Source organism: Sinohyriopsis cumingii, chromosome 17 (assembly GCF_028554795.1).
Source record: "Sinohyriopsis cumingii isolate HCF-2022 chromosome 17, ASM2855479v2, whole genome shotgun sequence".
Taxonomy (NCBI): Eukaryota; Metazoa; Mollusca; class Bivalvia; order Unionida; family Unionidae; genus Sinohyriopsis; species Sinohyriopsis cumingii.
In genome coordinates, this window is record NC_142977.1 from 70,628,576 (window position 1) to 70,651,125 (window position 22,550).

A 22,550-nucleotide genomic window follows, 5' to 3' on the forward strand; every position below is an offset into this window, starting at 1 on the left:
TTTACTGCAGCAGTTTTGCATGTACAAGTTAATACCTGAGTATTCAGTAGGCCTATGGCTGGAACCATTGCACAGGCACAATTTAAAAACAATGGTAACATTTTACAGGAATATCATAACTAAAGTCACATACAAGAGATCCATGTGGACTAAAGGCGTAATAGTCACATACAAGAGACCCATGTGGGCTAAAGGCGTAATAGTCACATACAAGATACCCATGTGGACTAAAGGCGTAATAGTCACATACAAGATACCCATGTGGACTAAAGGCATAATAGTCACATACAAAAGGCCCATATGGACTTGAGTCTGCTGACCTGATTCACATATATCTAACAGCCAAATGCAAAAGCAGTTAGACAAGACGTCTGTATGAGTAGATGCTTTCAATATTAATTTCTTCATATTTGATTGATTGTTTGTTATGAAAACAATCAGTTCAGATTTCATAATTTCTGTTACCTTCACAGATACTTGTCAAGATCAGCGTCATTTGCATATTACTGAAAGTCCTCAATGCCAGCATCGCTGTCAAATTTGGTCCGATTCTGCATAGTAGTTTTGAATATCAATTAGTATGACAGTCTTTTTTTATGCCAGCTATATTGTTGCTGTTGCTGACTGTAATTCCTCCCAGTATTTATTCGGAGTTTGCCACATTATATGGTCTGGGTAATATATCTATCTGGGAAACTAGAGGTGACAATACACTGAACTTAAATATACGTATAATGTTAATGGGAACGTAGCAAGAATAATGCATTTGTTCTCAGGCACAGGTGGGATTGGAAGAAATTAAAAATCTTACTCTCAGGCAATGGAGGCGGTAAAGGACACTTCAATTTCCTGGATTTTATCAGTTAAAAACTTTAAGGTGGTGTTTTAGTAGATGGCTGCACTACAACAAAAGCCAATGATAGCTTCCCAAGAATAATATACTGGATGAATCTTAGGCTTTTTATAGATGTTTTACAAACATGCACTGTAAGAAGAGGCATATGAAAATGAAAGGTTTTATATTTTCTCATTTTCCTGGAGTGAGGAAACAAACAGGGAAGATGGAGTATTGGCTGATCCAATGTCTGTTGGACTGCAGTGTTTATGAGCATGTTAGAACCCTTGCATTGATGGATGCTCCCACTACCACTCTTGGGTTGGTGAATGGTTGAGGCGATGTCCATGGGTCATGTAGCTGCATCAAAGGGTAGTCTTGGATTCAGATGAATATGAGTCATGGTTTGGTTAGATGAGTTTCACCCCATGTTTTATGCCACCCCATGTTTTATTTACCAGTGGGTTTGTAAATCACGTTGATGAGAGGGAGTATTTCTTTAGAGTTTTTCTTATGTAAGTAAACCAGCTGTTGCTATCCACATCTTTTAATGCCAGCAGCCTGCTAACAATCTCAGATTCCACAGATTTTAATGCCAGCAGCCTGCTTACAATCTCAGATTCCACAGATCTGAATGCCAGCAGCCTGCTTACAATCTCAGATTCCAGAGATTCCGAGTGTGTAGTGATGTTGGCAAAAAGTGCCAGGGCTTTCATTTCGATGTGAATGCCTATAAGTATTTTTCTGATAAGTATATAAATTGTGGCTGTTGCACATCTCTGACAGAAACTATACGTCAGGTAGTGTTCTAAGTCTAGTTTGGGTGTTAGCATAACATATATAGTTTTGGTGTTAGCATAACATATATGATAACTTAATCTACTGACAAATAATTATTGCCACAAAATAAAAATACCAAAACAGCTTTAAACTCATTAAACCCAATTTCCAACAGCAAAGTACTATTTTATTGTGGATAAAATGTATCTGATTTCAAACAGTACAGAATCTGGAATGGAAATCATAAGTATCTTAACCCTGAGTTTGATATTTCATTTTGACCAATCACAAGTGTAACTTTTGAAAGCTTTTAGCCAATTGGCTAAAAATGGAAACCCAGTTTCATTCAGACTCACACTCAGTTTATGATTTCCAATCAGATCATTATATGTAGATTAATGTAGATTCTTTAATGTTCTATGCAACTAATGTTACTGTAGACCCTAATTGGATTTTGCTCGATCTAGTTCTACAAAATTGAAATGTGGCTGTGCATTTTAAAAATGTATTTTCACACTAAAGTACAAAATGCATATCTGCATTATTACTTACTCTGTCATAGGACTTCCAGTATTGCTCATCCTCTTTTACCTCAATTCGTTTAATCACATACTCTCCTGATTTTATTCCATCAATATGGGCTGTTCAAACAGACATCATACACACATTAATGCAGAAAAATATCAAGTCATTTTGCATTTAAAATAAACAGTATGGAATGACGAACATTTCTGCTGTGATTAAATGGATTTTACATCACTGCATAAATGGATTATTTTAATTGGATTTTTATGTCACTGTATAAATGGATTATTTTAATTGGATTTTACATCACTGCATGAATGGATTATTTTAGTTGGATTTTTACATCACTGCATCAATGGATTATTTTAATTGGATTTTTATGTCCCTGTATAAATGGATTATTTTAATTGGATTTTACATCATTGAATAAATGGATTATTTTAATTGGATTTTACATCACTGCATCAGTGGATTATTTTAATTGGATTTTTAGTCACTGTATATTAATGGTATATTTTGATTCGATTTTTATGTCACTGTATAAATGGATTATTCTGATTGGATTTTTATGTCACTGTATAAATGGATTATTTTAGTTGGATTTTTATGTCACTGTATAAGTGGATTGTTTTAGTTGGATTTTTATGTCACTGTATAAATGGATTGTTTTAGTTGGATTTTTATGTCACTGTATCAATGGATTATTTTAATTGGATTTTTAGTCACTGTATATTAATGGCATATTTTGATTCGATTTTTATGTCACTGTATAAATGGATTATTCTGATTGGATTTTAATGTCACTGTATAAATGGATTATTCTGATTGGATTTTTATGTCACTGTATAAATGGATTATTTTAGTTGGATTTTTATGTCACTGTATAAATGGATTATTTTAGTTGGATTTTTATGTCACTGTATCAATGGATTATTTTAATTGGATTTTTATGTCATTGTATAAATGGAAGATTATTTTAGTTGGATTTTTATGTCACTGTATAAATGGATTATTTTAGTTGGATTTTTATGTCACTGTATAAATGGATTGTTTTAGTTGGATTTTTATGTCACTGTATAAATGGAGGATTATTTTAGTTGGATTTTTATGTCACTGTATAAATAGATTATTTTAGCTGGATTTTTATGTTACTGTATAAATGGATTGTTTTAGTTGGATTTTTATGTCAGTGTATAAATGGAGGATTAGTTTAGTTGGATTTTTATGTCACTGTATAAATGGATTATTTTAGCTGGATTTTTATGTCACTGTATAAATGGATTGTTTTAGTGGATTTTTATGTCAGTGTATAAATGGATTATTTTAGTTGGATTTTTATGTCATTGTATAAATGGAAGATTATTTTAGTTGGATTTTTATGTCACTGTATAAATGGATTGTTTTAGTTGGATTTTTATGTCACTGTATAAATGGAGGATTATTTTAGTTGGATTTTTATGTCACTGTATAAATAGATTATTTTAGCTGGATTTTTATGTTACTGTATAAATGGATTGTTTTAGTTGGATTTTTATGTCAGTGTATAAATGGAGGATTAGTTTAGTTGGATTTTTATGTTACTGTATAAATGGATTATTTTAGCTGGATTTTTATGTCACTGTATAAATGGATTGTTTTAGTTGGATTTTTATGTCAGTGTATAAATGCCTATGGCCTCAGTGAATACTATTTTTCCATTAAAAATAAATTTCTGTAGTTTTTATGACTTTTAATTTCATAAGGTTCTTCTCTACTTTAATAGTTCTGATGATGAACACCAGTGAAATGTTGAATTATTTAACCATGTGAAGAAAAAAATTATTTTTATACAGTTTATGATAAACACAATCCAAAATAAGTAAAATGTATTGACTGATGTGTATTTTCTTGCACTACACCTAGTTAAATATCTACAGGGTTCTCCCCACAAATTTTACAGGCATGCCACACTTTGTCAACTCAGGTCATGTGTTATGGTTTGGAATGTATATTTTTAAGTAGCTGGACTGTAACATCAACAACTTTTATACACCTACGATAGCTGGTGCAGAAGAGTTTACTCTGGGCAGATAAAATTGTGTACTACTTGCCTAAATGGAACTTTAGAGATTCTCCAGCCCCTATACAAGTTTTGTTGATTTAATTATTTTCATTGAAAGTACTGTTCTTAAGATTATCATCACTGTATTACCATTACAAATATTTACTTTTAAAAAAGACAAAGTGATTGCAACTAAGCCATGATACAGCCAATCTCTCCCAGAATTTATAGTACTACAACATACATGTACGTAACAAGTAACATCATTTTAGTCATGTCATTTTAACCCTGCTCTGTAGATACAAAGCAGATTTCCATAAGATAAAACAAACTAAGGTTTGAAAACTGTTCCCAAAAAAAATGCATGACCAACAGTTCAACAAAAATAAAGCATTTAGTTCATCATATAAGATACTAGAATGAATTTAAATGACTGTAAATCATATAGTGAATAAACAGAGTATGAATAATTATAACAATATAAGAAATATTCAAACTCTTATTTTCTGACAAAATATTTTTGGTTTCAAAACATTGAAAAAGACTAAAAAGAAAAAGGTAGTGACAGATGCATGGACAACTGGTGGATAAAGAGACAGACACAAGCAACAAATATTCCATCAATTTTAAGTAATGTGAAATACGTACTTGAACATGATTCCACAATTTAATCTGTTTTGTTGTTAGTATTTTGAGTCTATTGCATTACCCCACCTATGAAGAACTGGCATTACCCCATGTATGACAAACTGGCATTACCCAACCTATGAAGAATTGTGTAAGTGACATCAGATACTAAGACTAAACATGAAATCCAATATTAAGAGGAATGGTTGCATGCCGTAGCATATTTCCCAAAGGCATTTTCTGGCAATTGAAACAATCAGAAAATAGAATTAGGTGTAACTAGAGGGACTGATGTTCAACTGACCGAAAATAACTTCCTGGAATTCAAGATAATAACACTTCTACCTTTTAAGTGTTAAAACCGTCTCTGATATTCTCAGTCATAACAATATTTTCAAATTATATGGTGGAATTATTGGATATTTAATTAGTGCCATTTTTATTTTGGACCAACATAACATCACAAGCCAATGCTGATATGACTTTTATCTTTTGAATGTGTAATGATAACAAGATTTTCAAGATGGCTGCAATGTTGCCCTTAGTGACTATTAAACTGACACCATTTCCACTGAGGACCAACCAGCGATCATTTCTGGTGAAGGCATAATGTCATGACCAGCCATCTAGTGATAAGATTTTCAAGATGGTTATTGTGGTGGCCATTTTGGAAGTCAGATCAGTGAAATATTCATTTACAACCAATTAGACATCATAATAAGCCTTTCAGTGAAATCCTGATACAACCCTTCATTCAGGAGGAGAGGCAATAACAAAATTATTAAGATGACTAAAATTAGTAAAACCCCATACTCATTTGACCATCCATTCAGAAGACAAAGCAAGATCTCCAAGATGACCAAAATGGTTGCCTCACTGGATGTGCAAGCAGCATCATTTTCATGTAAAACCAATCAGACATCATGAGATGTCTTCTGATGAAAACATGCCAAAATTACCTTTTTTATGTTCAAGAGGAGTTATGACAATGAAATTTCAAGATGACCACCACTGGTACATGTTACAGCTTTACAGTAACCATAATAAGCAACCAGTCTGTGGAAGGTGGCCATGTTACAGCTTTACAGTAACCATAATAAGCAACCAGTCTGTGGAAGGTGGCCAGATTACAGAGATTTAATCAGCATTAGAATAGCTTGACTGTGACTAAAACATGTGGCCAGTAAGCAGAAGCTTGGCAGGTTAGAGAGAGACAGTTTGGTGAATTTGTACAGTCTAATATCAATCATATGCAGTAATTATCAATTTTCATCAATTTAAAGAATAATTCAGAATTATGACATGTATCTACACAAACTCAGCATACTGTCTATACACATTAAGATAAAACCTTTAATTCTGTTAATTTAAATTGTTACAAGTGCCTACTGTAATATAAATAACTATATGGATTAAATAAAGTGTCAAATATCTCAACCTGAGGGGAGAAATGGATTCCACAATTATTTTCAAATTGTCTAGACTAAGGAAAACAAAGAACAAATTTAAGCACAACTTTCAGTATTGTGAACTCCTGTTGAGTCTGAATCGAGGAACAATTCACATCATGATAACTATGGCATACCTTCACGGACAGTTCCAAATGATCCTTGTCCAATTTCCTTGCCCCTGCAATAATGAAACTCCATTTCTCCAACATCTACTTCTATAATTTGGCCAGATCTTGGATTGTTAAGATAAGAAACCAACCGTTCTTTCTTTATTTGCAAAGAAAGGCCCAGTCCTACCTTCCCTCTGGATTCTACAGGGAAACTTCTTCTGTAAGCAGATTTATATATTTGTAAGAAATTACACCTTTCTTCAAGTAGGCTAATAAATTCATTTTTTAACACTTGGGAGCCATGGTGTGACCAGGTTACATAGGATTTTGTATAAAGACTATGCATGAAATAAACAGATTACCCTCTGCAATTTATTTCATATAGTATTGCAAACTGTATCTGATATTGAATCTAAAAATATATTATGTGTAATGCAAAGGGACAAAAAAAAGATAAAGTTCCTCTTACACAGACTTAGCAATCCCATTTCATTCTTACAGATTTAACAATCCGATGTCATTCTTAAAAAGGCTTTAAATCTGTCCTCAGTTAATGTAATCAGTATTCATAACATCCTCTGACAGTGAATACACTCGTGATATTAAAACTGCAGCCATGTTATCCCAAGGTTTCTCCTTGCCGACTCCAGCTTATATCTCCAATCAATTACTATTTCTGCAATTTGTTGTACAAGTTTTATTTGGTTTCATACAGTGTGTTCCTTCTTCCAAAAAAGTATTTTAATAATTATTTTAATTTTAATAATTATTTTAAGACAAATTTAAAGCAGTGATTGGTGACGACAGCAGCATGGGCTTGTTCAAAAGCAACTACTCCAGCAGGGTCAAACCAACTTCTGGCCACTCTCTACAATTGCCAAAAATTTACATTATGACAGCCTGGAACTTTTGAGGGCAAATCATATGCATCTTGTTTGCATTAAAAGAGAAGTATGGCAACAAATAATTCAAGTCTATGGAAAAACAGACTCTCTTTTCAAACATTTAAGCTGTTTGCATTATTATATTTTTAGATGGATTGTTATAATTTAGATGCATTTTTACATTTACATTTTTAAATTCATTATTACATTTTAGATGCATTATTAAATTTTTAGATGCATTATTACATTTTTATACAGCAATAGATAAAATTCATGATTCTATTTTAAACCAACTTTAGTAACATCAAGTTCATTAGTAACAAGTTTCTCTAATTTACAGTTATCATACCTTTGCTTAGCAATAAATGATACAGGTTTTGGGACATTTTCTGGAAAACAAAATACCTGGTAGTTGTGCTTGAATTAAATGACTGCAATTGTTTCAGTGAAATAACATTTCTATAACAGCTGTATTGCATGCCAGCTTTTAGCCAGTCTAAGCAAAAGCCAAGCAGATGAATTCCATAAAAGTTTTATTTTTCTATGTAAGCTATGGATGCTATTTCCTCTGGAATACAGAACAACATTTCTCCTTGGACAGCAGGTTACTAGCTTCCAGATTTAAAAAAATTAAAAGACAATGCATTTATAATTTTCTTTGGAACTACATGAAAATTCAACATTAATTCAAAGGATGTTTTTATGCTGTGATGCTTATACATACATACCAACCCTGAGAGAGGTACAAGCACAATTTTTGCCACTATGTTAAGTGACAAACAAGCATAATCTGAGCAAATCATTTTAACCTATATATTGCTAGTAATAATATTAGTAAGAATACTTCATTGAGGCTACGACATCATAGTAAATATATTACATACCATAATTACAGCACATTGTACTATTATTTTTCGTACTAACCTGATCTGCAGGTCAAAATACTTGGCAAAAACTGGCAAAATCCATGTGGATTAAAAACCAGAATGCAAACTCAAAACACACTGCACAATTATTTATTTTCAACAATCACTTTAACTATTCTACAAGTCAACCATTTGCAGAATGACTGTGAAGTTCCACAAATTCTGCAATTAAGATGATGAAGTGCTCTACTGCATCATTCTCATATTCTTCATTATAAATTTGCAAAGTGGTTATGATTTTTCTTTTTCTAGTCTGACATAGCTTTAAAGTTTATAAAGACCCATCTGCTCTAAGAATTTTCATCCACAAGTCAACAATAAAAATCTTGTTTGATTAATACCTGGTGCCATTTTCTTTTAAAGCATAATGGTTGACATGTATACTTGCAAGAACAAACTTAAAGACCTAATAATGTCTCCTACCATAAATATTCTCAGCATGTTTTTTATGTTTTCTAATTTCATGGTGTCTGTTTTTGTAATCATATCATTATATATGTTTTTATCTTACAGGTGTTGTCTAATGTTGTAAAGCACTTAGAGCCTCTAAAGATTAGGCGCTATAAAAAGTCCTCATTATTATTATTATTTTATACTTGTGCAAGAAGGGCAGTCATGGAATTATATGTGTTTCTATTTATAGGAAACCAATATATTCAAAAAATAGACAACACTCTGAAAGTCTGTGCAGTTGCATCACTGGCCATTAACCATAAAATTAAGTTATCCCTTTCAACTGGTGTTCAAATATTTGCTGGAAGAAAAGGTGTATACGCTAGTCCAATTGATATATATGAATTAAAAGTTTTCTCAATTACCTATACTTTTTGTACACCAATTAATTAATTAGATGTTTTAACAGCATGTTTGTTTTTCTACTTCTAAGTTGCACTACAAAAATACCCTCATAGTAGAGATGTAGATATACATAACTAAACCCAGAATTCATTTCTTTTCATGGCTTAAATTTATTTTGGTGATCTTGTTGAAAACAAAAAAATTGTACCATACAAAATATCAAGGATTGTACAAGTGTTTATGCTGTTTAAAATGAAGGATCAATAATAATGACTCTGTAACACATTGATGGCATTTAAGCATTCACAAAATCAACATCTACTTCTATAATTTGGCCAGATCTTGGATTGTTAAGATAAGAAACCAACCGTTCTTTCTTTATTTGCAAAGAAAGGCCCAGTCCTACCTTCCCTCTGGATTCTACAGGGAAACTTCTTCTGTAAGCAGATTTATATATTTGTAAGAAATTACACCTTTCTTCAAGTAGGCTAATAAATTCATTTTTTAACACTTGGGAGCCATGGTGTGACCAGGTTACATAGGATTTTGTATAAAGACTGCATGAAATAAACAGATTACCCTCTGCAATTTATTTCATATAGTATTGCAAACTGTATCTGATATTGAATCTAAAAATATATTATGTGTAATGCAAAGGGACAAAAAAAAGATAAAGTTCCTCTTACACAGACTTAGCAATCCCATTTCATTCTTACAGATTTAACAATCCGATGTCATTCTTAAAAAGGCTTTAAATCTGTCCTCAGTTAATGTAATCAGTATTCATAACATCCTCTGACAGTGAATACACTCGTGATATTAAAACTGCAGCCATGTTATCCCAAGGTTTCTCCTTGCCGACTCCAGCTTATATCTCCAATCAATTACTATTTCTGCAATTTGTTGTACAAGTTTTATTTGGTTTCATACAGTGTGTTCCTTCTTCCAAAAAAGTATTTTAATAATTATTTTAATTTTAATAATTATTTTAAGACAAATTTAAAGCAGTGATTGGTGACGACAGCAGCATGGGCTTGTTCAAAAGCAACTACTCCAGCAGGGTCAAACCAACTTCTGGCCACTCTCTACAATTGCCAAAAATTTACATTATGACAGCCTGGAACTTTTGAGGGCAAATCATATGCATCTTGTTTACATTAAAAGAGAAGTATGGCAACAAATAATTCAAGTCTATGGAAAAACAGACTCTCTTTTCAAACATTTAAGCTGTTTGCATTATTATATTTTTAGATGGATTGTTATAATTTAGATGCATTTTTACATTTACATTTTTAAATTCATTATTACATTTTAGATGCATTATTAAATTTTTAGATGCATTATTACATTTTTATACAGCAATAGATAAAATTCATGATTCTATTTTAAACCAACTTTAGTAACATCAAGTTCATTAGTAACAAGTTTCTCTAATTTACAGTTATCATACCTTTGCTTAGCAATAAATGATACAGGTTTTGGGACATTTTCTGGAAAACAAAATACCTGGTAGTTGTGCTTGAATTAAATGACTGCAATTGTTTCAGTGAAATAACATTTCTATAACAGCTGTATTGCATGCCAGCTTTTAGCCAGTCTAAGCAAAAGCCAAGCAGATGAATTCCATAAAAGTTTTATTTTTCTATGTAAGCTATGGATGCTATTTCCTCTGGAATACAGAACAACATTTCTCCTTGGACAGCAGGTTACTAGCTTCCAGATTTAAAAAAATTAAAAGACAATGCATTTATAATTTTCTTTGGAACTACATGAAAATTCAACATTAATTCAAAGGATGTTTTTATGCTGTGATGCTTATACATACATACCAACCCTGAGAGAGGTACAAGCACAATTTTTGCCACTATGTTAAGTGACAAACAAGCATAATCTGAGCAAATCATTTTAACCTACATATTGCTAGTAATAATATTAGTAAGAATACTTCATTGAGGCTACGACATCATAGTAAATATATTACATACCATAATTACAGCACATTGTACTATTATTTTTCGTACTAACCTGATCTGCAGGTCAAAATACTTGGCAAAAACTGGCAAAATCCATGTGGATTAAAAACCAGAATGCAAACTCAAAACACACTGCACAATTATTTATTTTCAACAATCACTTTAACTATTCTACAAGTCAACCATTTGCAGAATGACTGTGAAGTTCCACAAATTCTGCAATTAAGATGATGAAGTGCTCTACTGCATCATTCTCATATTCTTCATTATAAATTTGCAAAGTGGTTATGATTTTTCTTTTTCTAGTCTGACATAGCTTTAAAGTTTATAAAGACCCATCTGCTCTAAGAATTTTCATCCACAAGTCAACAATAAAAATCTTGTTTGATTAATACCTGGTGCCATTTTCTTTTAAAGCATAATGGTTGACATGTATACTTGCAAGAACAAACTTAAAGACCTAATAATGTCTCCTACCATAAATATTCTCAGCATGTTTTTTATGTTTTCTAATTTCATGGTGTCTGTTTTTGTAATCATATCATTATATATGTTTTTATCTTACAGGTGTTGTCTAATGTTGTAAAGCACTTAGAGCCTCTAAAGATTAGGCGCTATAAAAAGTCCTCATTATTATTATTATTTTATACTTGTGCAAGAAGGGCAGTCATGGAATTATATGTGTTTCTATTTATAGGAAACCAATATATTCAAAAAATAGACAACACTCTGAAAGTCTGTGCAGTTGCATCACTGGCCATTAACCATAAAATTAAGTTATCCCTTTCAACTGGTGTTCAAATATTTGCTGGAAGAAAAGGTGTATACGCTAGTCCAATTGATATATATGAATTAAAAGTTTTCTCAATTACCTATACTTTTTGTACACCAATTAATTAATTAGATGTTTTAACAGCATGTTTGTTTTTCTACTTCTAAGTTGCACTACAAAAATACCCTCATAGTAGAGATGTAGATATACATAACTAAACCCAGAATTCATTTCTTTTCATGGCTTAAATTTATTTTGGTGATCTTGTTGAAAACAAAAAAATTGTACCATACAAAATATCAAGGATTGTACAAGTGTTTATGCTGTTTAAAATGAAGGATCAATAATAATGACTCTGTAACACATTGATGGCATTTAAGCATTCACAAAATCAACATCTACTTCTATAATTTGGCCAGATCTTGGATTGTTAAGATAAGAAACCAACCGTTCTTTCTTTATTTGCAAAGAAAGGCCCAGTCCTACCTTCCCTCTGGATTCTACAGGGAAACTTCTTCTGTAAGCAGATTTATATATTTGTAAGAAATTACACCTTTCTTCAAGTAGGCTAATAAATTCATTTTTTAACACTTGGGAGCCATGGTGTGACCAGGTTACATAGGATTTTGTATAAAGACTATGCATGAAATAAACAGATTACCCTCTGCAATTTATTTCATATAGTATTGCAAACTGTATCTGATATTGAATCTAAAAATATATTATGTGTAATGCAAAGGGACAAAAAAAAGATAAAGTTCCTCTTACACAGACTTAGCAATCCCATTTCATTCTTACAGATTTAACAATCCGATGTCATTCTTAAAAAGGCTTTAAATCTGTCCTCAGTTAATGTAATCAGTATTCATAACATCCTCTGACAGTGAATACACTCGTGATATTAAAACTGCAGCCATGTTATCCCAAGGTTTCTCCTTGCCGACTCCAGCTTATATCTCCAATCAATTACTATTTCTGCAATTTGTTGTACAAGTTTTATTTGGTTTCATACAGTGTGTTCCTTCTTCCAAAAAAGTATTTTAATAATTATTTTAATTTTAATAATTATTTTAAGACAAATTTAAAGCAGTGATTGGTGACGACAGCAGCATGGGCTTGTTCAAAAGCAACTACTCCAGCAGGGTCAAACCAACTTCTGGCCACTCTCTACAATTGCCAAAAATTTACATTATGACAGCCTGGAACTTTTGAGGGCAAATCATATGCATCTTGTTTGCATTAAAAGAGAAGTATGGCAACAAATAATTCAAGTCTATGGAAAAACAGACTCTCTTTTCAAACATTTAAGCTGTTTGCATTATTATATTTTTAGATGGATTGTTATAATTTAGATGCATTTTTACATTTACATTTTTAAATTCATTATTACATTTTAGATGCATTATTAAATTTTTAGATGCATTATTACATTTTTATACAGCAATAGATAAAATTCATGATTCTATTTTAAACCAACTTTAGTAACATCAAGTTCATTAGTAACAAGTTTCTCTAATTTACAGTTATCATACCTTTGCTTAGCAATAAATGATACAGGTTTTGGGACATTTTCTGGAAAACAAAATACCTGGTAGTTGTGCTTGAATTAAATGACTGCAATTGTTTCAGTGAAATAACATTTCTATAACAGCTGTATTGCATGCCAGCTTTTAGCCAGTCTAAGCAAAAGCCAAGCAGATGAATTCCATAAAAGTTTTATTTTTCTATGTAAGCTATGGATGCTATTTCCTCTGGAATACAGAACAACATTTCTCCTTGGACAGCAGGTTACTAGCTTCCAGATTTAAAAAAATTAAAAGACAATGCATTTATAATTTTCTTTGGAACTACATGAAAATTCAACATTAATTCAAAGGATGTTTTATGCTGTGATGCTTATGCATACATACCAACCCTGAGAGAGGTACAAGCACAATTTTTGCCACTATGTTAAGTGACAAACAAGCATAATCTGAGCAAATCATTTTAACCTATATATTGCTAGTAATAATATTAGTAAGAATACTTCATTGAGGCTACGACATCATAGTAAATATATTACATACCATAATTACAGCACATTGTACTATTATTTTTCGTACTAACCTGATCTGCAGGTCAAAATACTTGGCAAAAACTGGCAAAATCCATGTGGATTAAAAACCAGAATGCAAACTCAAAACACACTGCACAATTATTTATTTTCAACAATCACTTTAACTATTCTACAAGTCAACCATTTGCAGAATGACTGTGAAGTTCCACAAATTCTGCAATTAAGATGATGAAGTGCTCTACTGCATCATTCTCATATTCTTCATTATAAATTTGCAAAGTGGTTATGATTTTTCTTTTTCTAGTCTGACATAGCTTTAAAGTTTATAAAGACCCATCTGCTCTAAGAATTTTCATCCACAAGTCAACAATAAAAATCTTGTTTGATTAATACCTGGTGCCATTTTCTTTTAAAGCATAATGGTTGACATGTATACTTGCAAGAACAAACTTAAAGACCTAATAATGTCTCCTACCATAAATATTCTCAGCATGTTTTTTATGTTTTCTAATTTCATGGTGTCTGTTTTTGTAATCATATCATTATATATGTTTTTATCTTACAGGTGTTGTCTAATGTTGTAAAGCACTTAGAGCCTCTAAAGATTAGGCGCTATAAAAAGTCCTCATTATTATTATTATTTTATACTTGTGCAAGAAGGGCAGTCATGGAATTATATGTGTTTCTATTTATAGGAAACCAATATATTCAAAAAATAGACAACACTCTGAAAGTCTGTGCAGTTGCATCACTGGCCATTAACCATAAAATTAAGTTATCCCTTTCAACTGGTGTTCAAATATTTGCTGGAAGAAAAGGTGTATACGCTAGTCCAATTGATATATATGAATTAAAAGTTTTCTCAATTACCTATACTTTTTGTACACCAATTAATTAATTAGATGTTTTAACAGCATGTTTGTTTTTCTACTTCTAAGTTGCACTACAAAAATACCCTCATAGTAGAGATGTAGATATACATAACTAAACCCAGAATTCATTTCTTTTCATGGCTTAAATTTATTTTGGTGATCTTGTTGAAAACAAAAAAATTGTACCATACAAAATATCAAGGATTGTACAAGTGTTTATGCTGTTTAAAATGAAGGATCAATAATAATGACTCTGTAACACATTGATGGCATTTAAGCATTCACAAAATCAACGAAAAAGTGGTAACCTTTAAAAAAAAATAGGTACTAATTTCCAGCATATGAGGCTCTATTTTATCAACTAAAATTAAACAAACACATTTCTTTGTTAATGTCTAATGAACAAGTTTCAATCGAAAGATTTTCTTGCTTTTAATGTGATAATTATAAATACATAACAAATGACAATCTTATCAAACATCAATCAACATTTTAACTAAACTATATGCCCATCTGAAAATTATGAATTCTTCAAAACTAAGTGTACAATTTACTAATCTTACTATAAACAGTGCCCTATTCTTTTCATGTTTATGGTTTATACCTTGATAAACATACCATGGTGCCCACACATTAGGGCAGAGGGGATTTGCCCTCCACCTCTGGATTTCACCTCTAAATATATTTTGGCCTACATCCATAAAACTTAATAATTGACCACTATATATTTGCCACCCACACTGAAAATAATTCTGCGAGCAGCCTTGAAACATACCAACCATCAACATCAACATCCGAAATAAATAGTAAGTACCTTGTGCAGCCAAGACAAGCTAACCAGAGTACATGGAAGCTACACTTAAAGTAATTCAAAGACAAATTCTTTATCTATTTAAATGAAACAGTCCACCAGCTCAAAGAATATTTTCTTTCCGAATTAATTATTTGAAATACTACCACCTGAAGTAATATTGTAAATAATGAATATGTGCACACAGTAACAACAGCAAATATAAATCTGAAAGAGGAGTTGCTGATTAAAAAATTAAAAATAAACAAGGAAAAGCTTTCATCCAAACCTTAACTAAAATTTTGCTTGACACTGAAACACATATACAGTGTAACTAATTATAACTGGTTATTGATCTGTTATGGTGAATCAATATTGTGGCAGTGAGTGATTTCAAAGCATAGCCACAGATGCAATACACTTATTATAGTAACTCAACCTACCCTGGATGCCTTCCATCAACATCCTCAATTCCCCCAGAGGCTTCTCTTGCATTCCCGTGAGGATCTAAAATAGGTGGTGGCACGGACATCACATCTGAAACCAGACTTTGTGTAGGCTGTCTGTTATCCACATCTGGCTGTTGCTGTTGATTTTGTTGAACATGTTCTGCTGAATGGGCAGGAGCAGGACTTGTCTATGTTAAATGACTACTTAGACCTTGTCCCTGCAAGACATCCTTTGCAGAAGTAGGACCTTGCACAGTCATGTCTGTTGATTTAAGATTTGTGTCTTGAAATGGCTTCTGTTTCTTTTGTTGTTGTTGTTCTTGTTGCTGTTGATGGAGTTGCTGCTGCACTTTCTGTTGTTGTTGCTGTTTCTGTAAATACTGTGGGATATGTTGTTGTTGCTGCAACTGCTGCTGACTGGTTTTATACTTATACCAGAGTTCTGCTTTCTCATAAAGAGTCAACTTATTTATTTTAGCTATGACTACTGGCTGCTGTTGCTTTCTTATCTTATACCACAGTTCTGCTTTCTCATACAATGTCAATCGCCTTGTTTGGTCTGCCATTTCCAATGCAAATTTCTCAACTTTGCATTCAAATTAGTTTTGTTAAATGATTTTGCTTTCTTTGTTTGTGCCACATTTGCTAACCGATATGTCAATCAGAATTCTGATGTTGTATTCTACATAGAGCTCGAGTAAAAATTTGCTTTAAAAAATTAAGGCAATTGCTGGCTTGCCCTTAAGAGTTCTTATGATCTATATCTGAAAAGAAAATAAACATGCCATTTAGGGGAAAAGATTTACATAGATCCTTGGCATTAGGCATTCCAGTTTTTAAAATAGAAACTCACTTCAAATCAGTTCATTGGCTTTATCACATGTTTCAGGGATGGAAAAAATCCATTGTCCTGCATGATCTGGGACAAATTAAAATTTGTGCTGGGCAAGCAAAATGCTCCATCACTTATCTTGTATTTTATACAGAATATGAAGGAAATTTTCAATATTTACCTCATTTCTGATAATTCTGATTACAAGTATATAAAGTATTTAGGATATTTTTTCCACTTTTGCTTCTCTATGTAATACATGTGCTTTTGATGTGTATCAAACACCTCTTCCTGCAATGAAACATTTTAGATGCTAAAAACATGATCAGTCGAGAATTATTCAATGCTCAGAATGGATTGGAATTGTTACAGCTCAGATCAGAAGGCAATAATTTGAGTAATGACTCATTACAAAAGTGAGGTTAGCTACATAAAATAAATGTATCAGAAACATAAACATACAGCATTCTTTTCTTTTCTTTAAAAAGGAAACAATAATCAACAACAATTCACTGCCTGGGTTACCTAGACATATAAATCCTTTTTCCTGCCAAGCTGTATGCTTGATATACTAGATATGATTTTCAAGGTGCAGAAACCTTCAAATAAGGCTAAAGATCCAATGCTTCAAACTACCTTTCAACAAAATGACATTTTTAACTTTGGGCACTCAGGGGGATCATAACTGTGAACCTCCCACATGAGAGGATTTTTCTCCTAAGTTCAGGGGAGTATTCTGTCGCACGAAAGAATAACTTATAATTAAAACAAAATCAATACCGTTTTTCCACACTGATGCAGTATGCACCAAGTTGGAGACTTTAGGCCCTGAAAAGAAATGTCAATGACACTTGTAAATAAATCCATTTAGTGGCAAGATAAATTGGATTTTATAGAAAACTTTGAGAATTTGCTCCTTTTATGCACATAGTGTTTGCATTCTGATCAGTCCCAAACAGCCTTGGCAGCAGTTTCTAAAAGATGTAGGGAGGCCTGCACTGGTCATAAGCATCGTGCATTATGGGAATAATGATGAACCCAACAAAAATAATACAGAATATTTTCAAAATTCTGTTCTTATGTCTTTCTATAAACACAGGTTATGTATGTATGTATGTATGTATGTATGTATGTATGTATGTATATATGTATGTATCCATACTTCACTAATTAATTAGTCTTGAAATTAAATCTCTAACAACATTTTCATATCCTTGTAATGGGTTCAGGACTAAGTTTATAAAATGTAGGAGTGTGGTCTTATATTTTCTCCTTTTGTTTCTTTGATTAAAGAAACTATCTGGAAACCCATTCCCAAAACATGCACAATATATGGGATGAACATAATGTTAGAGGACATTAACTGGCACTAAAACACTTAGGCCAAAAATAATTTGTGTGTTTCTGCCCCTGTTTCTCCCCATGGTAAAAAAAAATTTTAAAAAAAATTAAACAAGCCAGAATCTCCTAAACTGATTTGTACCAGTTTTGCACAGTACCTTTAAGTGCTTAGTAGATTATATATCCTAATCATTATCAGAGGTCTCGCTAGAATTTTAAAATTAGGAGTCCAGGACTACCATTTTGGTAAAAATAGGAGTCCCACCGTCAAAAGTTGCAGTCCCTTCTTTCCTATAGAATCAAAACATACGTAAGTGCATCTATTTTTAGATGGAGAGGTTTTTGTAATGTAATCACTCACTATAATATAGCTTCATTACAACAGTCCATTTACAGGATCTCAAGTTTATGGTTTATTTATTTGTGTATGTACTTGTAGTAATTTTAGGCAATAGTATCTGATTTGCTGTTTTTTCCCGTATTTTCACAAACATGTGTCAAGTCAGAAAACAGCTTAGACCTTAAATTGCATCTCGTGAATTCCACAACACAGCATTGTCCCATATGTTTCTGACCTACATAATTTGCATTTTAAAGTTAAATCTTTAATTAAAAAAATTTCATTCCTACACAAAAAAATCCTATATAAATAGATACATCTTATGCAATCTACAGAAGCCATTTTCTATTTTATTACTGGCAAATATTGCTGTGATGAAATAATTATTATCAGGCTATGAAGAAATATTTTTTCTTCAACAAACTGAATGTTAAATTTAAACCTTATTCCCATTCAGTTTATGAATATTTCTAACCCTATAACAATACTAAAATCAGTTTATTTACTAAAATCAGAAAATAAACCACAATTTTTTTTTTTAAATGGCCAGCAATTATAAGTTATAATCCCAAAAATGATCAAAATCATCACAGTGAATGTTGTAGCATCTCTACTCCCTCCAAATAAACTCACATGAGTGAACACCTGGCATTACTGTACTGTATGTACAAACAATTACCATCATTAAATTAAAGGAAAAAATAAAGAATCATACTATGCCGCTTATGTACCCTCAAAACTCTAGTTCAGAATAAATCTGTCATTTAGTAAAGATTGTTAAATGGCTTTTCAGCTGATGATAAACAAATTTGTTTTGTTTTTTGTTTTGTTTTGTTTTTTTGTAGGGTTTTACGCCATTTTTCAGCACACGATAAGCTATACATGGTGGCCAGTATTAATGGTGGAGGAAGAACTTGGGAAAACCCTGGAAAGAACCACTGACCCATGAGAAGCTAAACAAATAAAGTGGGATATAAAACAAGGGAAAAATAGTTACCACATGGTAGCTTGAGACTGCATATTTAGGCACCCCTAGCTGCAACAAAATAGGGTATCATTTATTTGCCAATCAACTGTTGCTGCATACATTACACACACTGCAGAGCACTGTTTCTTTGAATTATGTCTGGGGCCAGTCTTTTTCACAAGACAACTGCAGTGATAAGGATTAATTGTTAATTAGTAACACTGGCTTTTTTGCTTGTCTATTTAAGACTAACCTTTAACTATTGAATGGATTGGCCACAGCTGTCCAGAATATGAGAAGAGGGCATATCCTGGGGGAAAATCAGGCATGCCACAGGAAGAAATAGCCGTCATCCTTTGAGAAGTTCCATGTATTGGAACTGGAAGATCAATCAATATTTAGTGAAAAACAGGGCTTAAAAAATGCAGTGAAAAAACTCCTGATTTTAGGTCCTAATCTTCCTATTTTTATTCAATCTCCCTACCTGGCTTTTGAAAAGTTGTCAGGTATGTACCCACCCACGCTAATTTAGCATATTCGCATTACCAATACAGGCAATGAGCTCTTAAAACCATTATTCCAAAAGCAAATAAATACATACTCCATTAGAACCTGAAATTCAAAGCAAATAAATACAAACTAGTCGGTGTGAAAGTCTGAATAAAAGAATGAATTTTCTGACTAAAAACCAGGTGGAGGCTAACTGATTGGCAGAGTGGTCTAAGGCATGAAGTTCGTATCGTTGATTACAATTTACCTGTCGTATATGCACTGTAGTTATTATATAGCACATGTATCACATTTAAATTCTAAGTAACAATACAAGCTAAGATGCTCGCCTGCCTATAATAATAACTGATACTTCGCATCTGTCCTCATGGGTTCAAGTCTCGTGTCAGTCAACATGGTATTTGAGAATATTTGCCAGTACCTTCTCGTGGGTCGGTGGATCGTTCTGGATTCTTCGTTCACCTAAACATACTGGCCACAATGTATATCTTATATTCTGCTGAATAATAGCGTTAAACCCATAAAACACCACAAAACCACAGGGTCTCGTATCGTTGCTTACAATTTAACTATCACTATCAGTCATACATATAGCATAAAGTATTATTTTATGCAGCATCCATGACTGACAGTTTAATTTTAAGAAATGATACGGGCCACTGTGCACAAAACCACAGGTGCTCGACGCGAGCTTGATGTTAAGAAAAGAACAAAAAGCAATGATCTAAAGGAAAAAAATCATAGAGAGTGAAAAAAATACCTCAGATTACCCCGATGACCCGTTCTGACATAGGACCCTCTCTATCATAATATATAAGAGAGTATATTATGATAGTGAGGGTCCTATGAGGCTATGTCAGAACGGGTCATCGGGGTAATCTAAGGTATTTTTGTCACTCTGTATGATTTTTTTCTTTAGATTATTTTTTTTATTTATTTTTTTTCTTAACATCAAGCTCGCGTCGAACACCTGTACACAAAACCAGGTGATCAAAGTTAAGAGAAGAATAGTATATATAAAAAATATTCCCAACTGAAAGCGGCTGCAAATCTATGCCAAACTTCACAAAGTCCAGTGTTTGTTACTTGCTGCGATGGTACGGAGCGAATCAACCCATTTCAAAGTGAAAGCGGATATGTGATAATGATGATACATAGGGGTCCTACTAAAGGTCTCTAAGATGTGCAAAGACAGTGGGGAAAACGGTCAATGACAAGCAAAGACGTGGCAAAGACGGCACATAGACATTTGGAACTGACAATAGTAGAAAATATTGAATGTTGATTCCGAGTTTATAAAAATATAAATGTTTCTACTGTCTCTATGCTGTTCTTTTCTTTGTTTTTGTTATCAATGTATGTTTGCAATAACTTTATAACGAATTATTGTAAATATTAATAAAAGTTCCTTTCTCAGCAAACATGGAATTTTCTTATCTTATTCGTAACATATTTGATCTCATTTAATAATAATAATAATAATAAAATTCGTGGAGGAGGCATACATCTTGTTATATGCATGTGGTAAGCATTGTGAAATGAGAAATCGCAAAGACATTTCAAATCTTTTATTTACTGAAAATTTCAAATTATTGGTATACCTTTCATCTAAGGAAATATAAAACATATGTATGTTATTTATTTGTTGATAGTTGTAGAGTTTTAGAAAACGCCGTAAAGACGCACAAAGACTGGCAAAGACAGGACAAAGAACCGGTACAGATATGCAAAAACGGGCAAAGACAGGACGAAGAACGGGCAAAGACACGCACAAAGAACGGGTAAAGAGATGCAAAAACGGGCAAGGACACGCACAAAGAACGGGCAAAGACACGCACAAAGGGCTCAGATGTGATGCATGGTATTTTACTGGATGTTTTCTTAGTTTGTTAAGCATTGTTACTCATTTGTCTGTATGGAAAGCACAGAGTAGTACCCAGGGCTTGGGACGTGGATCCGGCTTTAAGTTCTATAATTGTGAATGATCAATATTAACAATATATAAAATATAATCATCACAATTGAAATGTATATTCACTAATGGATATATTCTTTCTGTCAATAAAATAATGGGCTCCCAGAAAAAACAGGGCATTTCTCGAGAAACTGCGCTCATCAGATTGAAATTCCAAATTGTCGCGCTCTCTCTTCAGAAAATGTAGGGCCGTCAAAGTCTCACTTTATCAGAAGACATTTTAGAGATTTAATTGTGTGTGTCTGTGTCTGTGTGTGTGTGTGTGTGTGTATGCGCGCGCGCGAGTGTGAGTGTTTTGTTGTTGTTGTTGTTTACTTTAAAATATTGTAGTATAATGATAATGAACCTTTACAACATACTGTGGGTTGCTTAATTTGGAAGTACAGTAGTATATGAATAAGGAATCTTTACAAATTAAATTCTTAATATATTGCAACAGCTGTGGTGTTTCCAGAGTTGTAACCAATTGTTGTAGGCTTTTAGATTTTTTATATTTGATTTCGCAAATGGTCGGGACAATTTATCCTTTGCTTTTTCGACCAACTGTACAATTTTTGTTCGAAAATATACTAGTTGCACGCATCCTTAGGCCTATGTCTGTTTCTGCAGTATGTGTTTTGTTGTGCAATGCAGCGGCAATTGTAATTTGTAGCGCCTGTTGTATTGCGCCAAAAACCAATTTGTCAACATCATTTC

The 22,550-nt window shown here is 32.6% G+C and overlaps 1 protein-coding gene and 1 long non-coding RNA gene across 6 annotated transcripts in view; both read right to left on the minus strand.

The window, feature by feature from the left end:
• LOC149779202 (uncharacterized) overlaps positions 1-6,582 on the minus strand; it is a 77,769-nt gene extending 71,187 nt beyond the window's left edge. For all 3 annotated transcript variants that reach the window (XR_016415585.1, XM_089939776.1, XM_089939777.1), the window contains exons 1-2: positions 6,394-6,582; positions 2,168-2,256 (exon numbers count right to left, since the gene is read on the minus strand). Coding sequence is in view for 2 of the 3 variants with exons in the window: in XM_089939776.1 (XP_089795902.1) it covers positions 2,168-2,256; positions 6,394-6,457 (153 nt within the window). In the remaining variant the exon portion in view is untranslated. The remainder of the gene's footprint in view (positions 1-2,167; positions 2,257-6,393) is intronic.
• Positions 6,583-12,114: 5,532 nt separating this feature from the next.
• LOC149779203 (uncharacterized) lies at positions 12,115-20,998 on the minus strand. Of its 3 annotated transcripts, none has more exons than XR_016415379.1 (3): positions 20,914-20,998; positions 15,884-16,653; positions 12,115-12,236 (listed from the first exon to the last, which is right to left on the minus strand). It is a non-coding gene; the product is annotated as an uncharacterized LOC149779203 (long non-coding RNA). The 3 variants fall into 3 exon arrangements; XR_016415378.1 differs by lacking the exon at positions 20,914-20,998 and adding an exon at positions 19,623-19,751; XR_016415377.1 differs by lacking the exon at positions 20,914-20,998 and adding an exon at positions 19,623-19,747 and having other exon boundaries at positions 15,884-17,012.
• Positions 20,999-22,550: the final 1,552 nt, after the last annotated feature.